We start from the raw sequence: 8,671 nt of genomic DNA, 5'->3' as shown, positions 1-8,671 counted from the left end.
TGACCTAGTAGATGCCATAATCCCACTCTGTCTCTCTCCCATCCCGCGTTCCGTTTTTTTTTTAATGGTGGGTGTTTACGCAGTTGGCTAGAGCAGTGCTGATCGGGGAGAACGGAGGTGCGCTCACTCTTGCCCAGGGCAAGTAAGATTGCAACTCAAGGCTGGCAGTCATGCATATGCTCTGGAACAGAGTAATATCGCGTCCACATCGCAGGCTTTGCGATTAGGAAATCGCAACGTCTCAAATCGCGATTTGATTAATCGCACAGCCCTTGACAGGAGTCATATCAACTTCATTTTAAACTACAGTTTTAGTAGGTTTATAAGCTGTTTAATAGGCTAAAGAGTGAAGAATAATTCACTGGATAATGTTAATTCACTGAATAATATTCTCTGGAATATTGAAATATAACAAACAAAACATTGTATTTTATTGCATTTCTCAACTGGCATGTTATATCAGAATTACTAATAATGTTTTTGTCGTTCTAGATTATGAAATGCCTGCTGACAGCGCAGTTTATCTATGCATTTACACAGAACTATACTCAAACCGCGATCGCTCGCAGAGATAATACATTTGTTTCCATAGAGATGTATTTATTTAGATTTTTATTAGCGAAATAATGATTGTATAGTAAATGCTAATACAATTTAGGGGTGTTTTAAACAAGTGAATCTTGTTAAAAGTTACATGCGGTGGCCGTGCTGGAGCATTTCCTGAGCATCAACCTGCTGAGTGAACAGCAATATGAAAGCGGCTTCACGAGACTAATGATGAGCAAATATACAACAGAGAGAGAAGTAAATTTAGCGTTTTTATTTCCAACATGCGCCCATTCATGGCTGCATACTATTTAATTCAAACAAAGTTACGTCTTTATTGGGACAGGACTTGACGGATTATCTTACGTGACTCCGTGAGTTCGTCTCTATTTCTTCGAGCCTAGCTGCATAAACTGCATATCAGGCATTTATGTAATACATCTAATTTGTGCATTAATGGCTGTTATGTTAAATAAAGTTTACTAACTACAGTAAATCAAGTACCTGTGCACGCCATTGTTGTTGTCTCCTCTCCCCTCAGACGCCGTGGTGCAATGTTGATCCTGCGTGCAATTCTCAAAACATCCACAAGATGGCGGCGTTTATCGGTGAATCCGATATTACAAAACCGATATCCGATTATTGTAAAATGCTTAAATATCGGGAAAAATGTCGGTAAATCGATATATCGGTCGATCTCTAGTCCACACCACAACTATAACAGTAACGACACAGAGAAAGAATATAGTTGTTGTTTTTTTTCCAGCTGATGAATGAGAAATACACTGAATCACAGAATCCACCAGACTTTGGAGATCTCGAGCATTTGAAGTGGCAGACAACAAAACTGCAGTGCGCTTAAAATAAACAGAATGTTAGTGTCCATTGGTGTGGACTCTAAAATAGTTATCTTTATAGCTATCATTAAAGACATGTTTGCAACAAGGATAGCCATAATGCTAACTATAATGTTTGTAATAATCATAATTCTAAAGTTTAATAATCGTTTTAATTCCATGAGTTTAGGGAAGTCCACACCACAACTGTAACGATAATGGCATGGAGGAACAATATTGCTGGTAACTATATTGAGTTATTTTTTCAAAGCAATTTTTTAGTATAGTTATCTTTATCGTTATGGTTCTTGGTGTGAACAGACCTTTAATGTGTTTTAAAAAATAATAATATTTTAAATACATAAATATTTAATAAATATATTTTGTAATGTCAAAATATTAACCAGTTATTTTAGCTATATTGCTATATAATCAATAAAGTTGAGTTTAACTTTATGTGGATGAACAGTGATGCACTGTGGCTACTGCCAATGGGAGTTGAGAAAGTGGAGCCATTTTACCACATTTACACTAGGACTGCAATAGGGCTGTGCGATTAATCGAAATCGCGATTTGAGACGTTGCGATTTCCTAATCACAAAGCCTGCGATATGGACGCGATATTACTCTGTTCCAGAGCATATGCATGACTGCCAGCCTTGAGTTGCAGTCTTACTAACCGACGCGGCTGCCGCTCACAAAAAGATAAAATATTTGTATCTTTGGCGGCGCCTGCCGCGAATAGCCATGCACCTCCACCTCTGCGCCGCCAGCATAACCGCCCGCGTTTTGCCGCTTTCCGCATGTCTCCCATTGAGAATGAACTAGACACTCACGACTGCCGCGTACCGTTTGAAAGGGCCTTTAGTGTTATATGAAGGTCTAGTACTTCAAACCTACATTTAATACATCCAATAAAACATTTAATGTTACAAACTTTGCCCTCTTATTTTGTTGTACTCCATCTGTTTGACATGCACTCATTTAGTGAAGTTTAACAGAGACTCGCTTGCTCTCAGGACAAGCCTTTATGCAAAACAAATCTTTGTGTGATCCGATGTGTCTCCCGAGATCTGACTGGTCTCGCGAGAACGTGACGATATCCTTTCGCACGACGCACAGACCTTTCAGATATATTTGCATTACACTGGCTCGTTCACAAGTGGTGGTATGTAAGATATTTTATGTTCACGTCAGGCAAGTGGCCACATGATAAGTGGGAAAATTACGCAGTGTAGTCTTTATCCAGTCATAAAAACAGAATTCACAGTTTAACGCGGAATGTCACGGAATTTGACATTTTGAATGAATTAATCAAAAGTAGGTAATTACACTTAAATCAAATCACGATTTGGACTAGGTATCTGTAAATATTAAGCCGCAAAAGTCGATTTAAATATGAATCCTGCATGTTCTGCCTGTCTCTGTTAATGAATGGCGCAGACGCGTGGTTTCATTTACTACACACACACTGAAGCCGCCTGACACTCGCGGTGATTTCAGCGTCTGCCGTCTCACTAAATGAGGACGTAAACACGTGAACAACATCTCCAGAACTGCCCTGAGAGTCACTTCATGAGCATTTTAGCGTTTGATTTGAGTAAAACTAGCGTCTTATCTCGTTGGAAAGGTCTAAGACTCCTAAATAGATATTTTACCAATGTTTTTGTAATAAAATTATGTAGGAAAAGTAATAGATTAATTTATGACAAGAGTGCACCTCAAAAATCTACATCATAACAGGAGTTCTGACCTTTGTCACAAAAAGTCTTCTTTGTTGCCTTTTTCTCTATCACACTTTAGAAATCATCAGAAATTATAGATCAATTGAAAACTTTAAATCACAAAATTAATCCATTGAAACCCATTTTAAAATCAGACATTGCATTACCATGAAAATGGTACATCAATATCATGTTACAAAATGTTTGTTTAAAAATGTAAGTTTGGATCGTGCACTTTCACGTCTATGATCAAAAATGTGAGTGACAGTTAAAGGGTTAAATTAATGTTTTATGCCTTCATTTGATAACCAGAAAAATTTAAATACACAACACTGAATTTCTGAGGGAAAATTCATAAGGCTACTTTAAGAATTTTTTTTTTATAAATTAAGTTGTTTTATGCATTCAAATAATTAGACATGCTAAAACACAGAATTTGATAACAATAAAAAATATAAATAATATGGTGAGAAAAAATAAAACATTTCATAGGGCCCTAAACATTTATTAAAAGTTTAACAGTTTTTGTTAAACTTTTAATAAATTGATATGAAAATGTATAAGTTTCATGATTTGAATTAATTAGACATGCTTTATTAATTAATAAAATGTAATTTAACTATTAAAAAGGAGTCGAGAAAAATTAAAACTAAAAAAACAAAACAACGGAATTTGGAAAACAATAAAACGGATTTCATTCCACTGCTTTATTCTTTTAAATGGATACATTAATCGTGTTTTTTTAATTTTTTTTTTTTTAAGTGGAAATCAGTTTACTAAATGTAAACTTGACTGACTGCTTCACTTCCACTTTAAAGGGATATTTATGTTGTTTATTATTTATTTTTATTTATACTATTTGTAATTTTTGTGCAATTTTTTTGTTAAACTTTTAATAAATTGATGTGAAAATGTATGTTTAATGTTTTTAATTAATTAGACATGCTTTTTAATTAATAAAATGTAATTTAACTATTAAAAAGGAGTCGAGAAAAATTAAAACTAAAAAAACAAAACAACGGAATTTGGAAAACAATAAAACGGATTTCATTCCACTGCTTTATTCTTTTAAATGGATACATTAATCGTGTTTTTTTAATTTTTTTTTTTTTAAGTGGAAATCAGTTTACTAAATGTAAACTTGACTGACTGCTTCACTTCCACTTTAAAGGGATATTTATGTTGTTTATTATTTATTTTTATTTATACTATTTGTAATTTTTGTGCGATTACTTGCCTGTCAGTTGAGTTTGTGGCAAAACATTTTGCAGTGTTTACATGTTGTTTATTACTGCATAAAATTTATTAAAATAGATGTTTAATTTCATAAAGTACACGTTGATTTCAAAATGCACCTACTTTTGTGCATTTTGTGTTTTTCAGTTGAATAAAAGACTATTTTTCCCTATATATTTCATCATTGAGGATTTCTTTAAAAAAGTCTAAAAATCTTGTCTCGTTCTCGTGAATAAGTGTCTCGTCACACCCCTAGTAGTGAGATATAAGTTATGCACTGGGGAAATCTATTCAACTCTGTAAATCTATTTAGATCAGATTTGAGTGGTCATCTCTTACTTTAGCTCAAAAATCATTACAGATTCAACATATGGGTTTTCTATATGTTTTCAGCACATTTTTGCTTCTATTTGATTGATCTTTAGCTAGATTTAATGGTCTAATTGAGATCTCCAATTAGCAAAGCATTTAGTACACCACAGATTATAAATTTGCATATTAATTAATCTTTCTGAGATGATGTAAGTGAAATTTTGTCTCTCCTGTAGAACCTAGCAGCCATGGACAAGAGCCAACATGTGCAGAGGGCCAAACTGGCGGAGCAGGCCGAGCGCTACGATGACATGGCCGACTCCATGAAGAAAGTGACTGAGCTTGGAGAGGAGCTGATCGACGAGGAGAGAAACCTGCTCTCTGTGGCCTACAAGAATGTTGTGGGTGCCCGCCGGTCCGCCTGGAGGGTGGTGTCCAGCATCGAGCAGAAGACCGAGGGCAGTGATAAACAGCAGATGGCTAAAGAGTACCGTGAGAAGATTGAGTCTGAGCTGAAGACCATCTGCAAAGACGTTCTGGTGAGCTTGGAAAGGGAAAGAACCGCTGATAGGGATCACAACTATGGCAGAGCTTGACATTTTAAATGGGATATGTTGAATAATGTCCTGTCAGCAAGGTGTTTATTTTTGTTTTTACCCAGAGCTAGGGTCAGGAATAAAGAGCTGGAGCCAGATTCATGAAACGTTCTTAAGAATAAAATTCTTCTTAACTGTTATTTTCTTATTATTTTTGGCCTTTGAAGGGTTTTTCATCGAGTTGATCAGCAAGTCAATCAAGTCGAATCACCATACAGTCAGAAATAAATACGATATTTTTAATATGAGAAATTCTTAGGAATTTAAGGGTTGCACTTAGGAACATTTGTACGAACTTTTTGGAATGTATTTATTTCGGCATGAAACAAAAGTTGCAATCGTCTTTTCTTCTCTATTGTGACGTACAGTATCTCACAGAAGTGAGTACACCCCTCACATTTTTGTAAAATGTAAAATGTTCACTTAATATTACCTTTTTCGTTGAACTGTCGTAAAAAAAATTCACATTTGCCATCGTTTGGATATTCAGGGAAGGAAATTTGCATTCTTGCTCGTATTTTAAACATGAAAACAATAACACAGGGTATGTGTCTGAAGAGAGTTTAAATTGATCTCAATGTACAGTGCGTGACAATATTTGCTCTTCATGCTATTAAGTGAAGATCTACTTATTGAACAGCAGTATATACAGCGGGCATCCTATCACATGCACACTGCTTGTGTGGATGCCATCAGTTTTGACCGCAAAAGATGAGGTAAGCTAATTGGATATCATGTATTTGACCGTTTACGGCACTCCTATTTTCCTGTTTTTACATTAGAAGCGCCATTTTGCTCGTCAGAAATACATGTTCGGTTTTAATGTTACTTTAAGTTTGGGTAGAATTAAATGAATGCCAAAACTCAGAATTTTGTTCGCGTACCACCTCCGTCACCTCACCCCAGTTTGAGAACCACTGGCCTACGCCATCTTTATGTAGAGCAACAATAATTTTTTTCAGATCCTCAGAGAGTTCTTTGCCATGAGGTGCCATGTTGAACTTCCAGTGACCAGTATGAGAGAGTGAGAGCGATAACACCACATTTAACACACCTGCTCCCCATTCACACCTCAGACCTTGTAACACTAATGAGTCACAAGACACCGGGGAGAGAAAATGGCTAATTGGGCCCAATTTGGACATTTTCACTTAGGGGTGTACTCACTTTTGTGGCCAGCGATTTAGACATTAATGGCTGTGTGTTGAGTTATTTTGAGGGGACAGCAAATTTACACTGTTATACAAGCTGTAAACTCACTACTTTACATTGTAGCAAAGTGTCATTTCTTCAGTGTTGTCACATGAAAAGATATAATAAAATATTTACAAAAATGTGAGGGGTGTTACTCACTTCTGTGAGATACTGTATATACGAGTGAAAGAGCTTCTCGAATGAGACAGAAATGTTGGGCAGGACTTGATTTTTGTCCATCGGGAATTGATTGGATCATTGGCATTTGCTATTGCTATGGTCTCATGTGATTGACAGGTTGTCCCGCCCTCGTGCTGGTGAACATGTCATCAGAGAAAAGATGCTGTATCAAGAAGAATAGGAAGTTATTTTTATTCAAGATTACAATGGCACATGAATTTAAAAAAATGAATTAAAAAAAACCGGATAATTAATTTCAAATAAACACTGCGATATTTGATAAATAAGAGAGAATAAGAATTGTCCATTTTGATTTCATTGTGACTTTAAGAAATTTCTTAATTTCTTTCTCTTTTTTTAGTTAATTTTCATGAATCCGGCCCCTGGTTCTCATTCAGAACTAGTTCCAATTTGTACAAAATCTGGAACCAACTGATTTTCATAATTACTGAAGCGCTGTCCTCTTGTAAGATATTGTCACAGGACTTCAGCCAGTCAGTAGCTAGAGGTCATTGGTTTTGCCCAAAACTGTATTTAGATAAGCAAAACAATGGAGTCCTTTGTTTGAACGGTCACCGAATCGGCTCTTCCTCTGGAGTGGTTTTGGGTACAGAGTTTTTTTCTTGCAGGAAACTGGAGGTGAGACTTACTGTGTGCAACTGGATAAGGCTTTAATGAATCAGACAGGGCCATTGCCTCCCCTTGTACTGGGCCGTTTGAGTTGGATTGCTGCCGGAGACATCTTAAATGGTGGCACATGGAATGTTATGCTTTGCGTTTGACATTCCTTACATTTTCCAGATGTTATTTAGACTGAATCCAGAAGAATGTAATGTTTAATCTGGCATTTGGAGGTTAATGGGTTGAAGTTGGCTCCTGCAAAGAAAGAACCAGCTGGATGTTACATCTTACATCCTCTCAACAACTTTTGACATGAACAACATGTCAAGCCCATAAGATCATGCAAGAAAGCACCATGTTAAAGTCATGAGGTCTGAGGTGCATTCGCCAATAGTCCTGATGTTCATCACCAAATTAAGTTGACAAGAGAGAAATGACTATTCACATCAAAATGAAATAAAACCGAGTGAATTGCAAAATGAAAAGCTATTCACATTAAGTGTGAATGTATGCTTGAAGAAAGTCCAACAATATTTAAAAGACTGCCATAAAACAAGGATGAAAGACAAGGGAGTAAAACTGTACATAAATGTTGGTTATGAATCAATTTATAAAGAAAAAATATTCTCTGTGAATATACTTCAGGCCAGTAGGGCTGTCAAAATGGCTGAAAAACTATTTCAGAATTTAAAATGCATAATTTCAGTTAGGGTGAAGAAAAGTTAAACTTGCATTTATTTTACATGGCTTTCTAAACATGCGGCTCTTTTTTGCGAGACACGAGTGCAACGGTGATAGATGTCCCTCTAGAAAATGCACGAAATATGTGTTCTGTGTGAACGGCTTGGTTTCAGTTTTGATGTAAACAAGATCTTCTCCGCATTGATGTTCTCTTTTCCCGCAATATTTGTAATTGACAATGCAGCAGCGTCGCATCTAGTGGCTTCAACTGGATAGGCTAACAAAAACATTAATGCAACGACTGCCACTGATAAGGCTGCCTCCTTAAAGGAACACTCCACTATTTGCCTGAAAATAGTCCCCAGCATGCTCCCTGTGCAAGCAGGTGGTCACGTTGACTATGTTGACGGAAGTTAGCCTATTTTCAGGCGCTGCATAATATTATTGCGCCTTGATTATTACACCAGAATGAGAGTATAGTTCCTAGCCATATCGGCCTAGAAAATTGCAACTTTTCATTTTCCGTCGGTCTTAGTACACGATGTAACTACAGAAGAGTCAAGTTTTAAATAGGAAAAATATAGAAACTCTTTGGTCATTTTTGAGCGAGATGCTAACGGTCTAATCAGATTCAATGATCTATGCTAAGCTACAGCTAAAAGTGCTACCGCCAGACCCGGAGATCGGCTGAATGGATTCGAAAACGGTAAAACTCAACTGTTTAACTCTAGGGGAGTTGGAAAAT

The 8,671-nt window shown here is 36.3% G+C and overlaps 1 protein-coding gene across 1 annotated transcript in view; it reads left to right on the top strand.

The window, feature by feature from the left end:
* The window catches only part of LOC107672854 (14-3-3 protein beta/alpha-A-like), a 21,331-nt gene that overhangs the window by 3,218 nt on the left and 9,442 nt on the right, over positions 1 to 8,671 (top strand). Inside the window, exon 2 of the mRNA XM_016466229.1 lies at positions 4,891 to 5,193. Coding sequence (XP_016321715.1) covers positions 4,903 to 5,193 — 291 coding nt within the window. The 5' untranslated portion in view covers positions 4,891 to 4,902. The remainder of the gene's footprint in view (positions 1 to 4,890; positions 5,194 to 8,671) is intronic.

The sequence above is a fragment of the Sinocyclocheilus anshuiensis genome, unplaced genomic scaffold (genome assembly GCF_001515605.1).
Source record: "Sinocyclocheilus anshuiensis isolate Anshui unplaced genomic scaffold, SAMN03320099.WGS_v1.1 scaffold132, whole genome shotgun sequence".
Classification (NCBI taxonomy): Eukaryota; Metazoa; Chordata; class Actinopteri; order Cypriniformes; family Cyprinidae; genus Sinocyclocheilus; species Sinocyclocheilus anshuiensis.
This window is presented reverse-complemented; position numbering and strand designations above follow the sequence as displayed.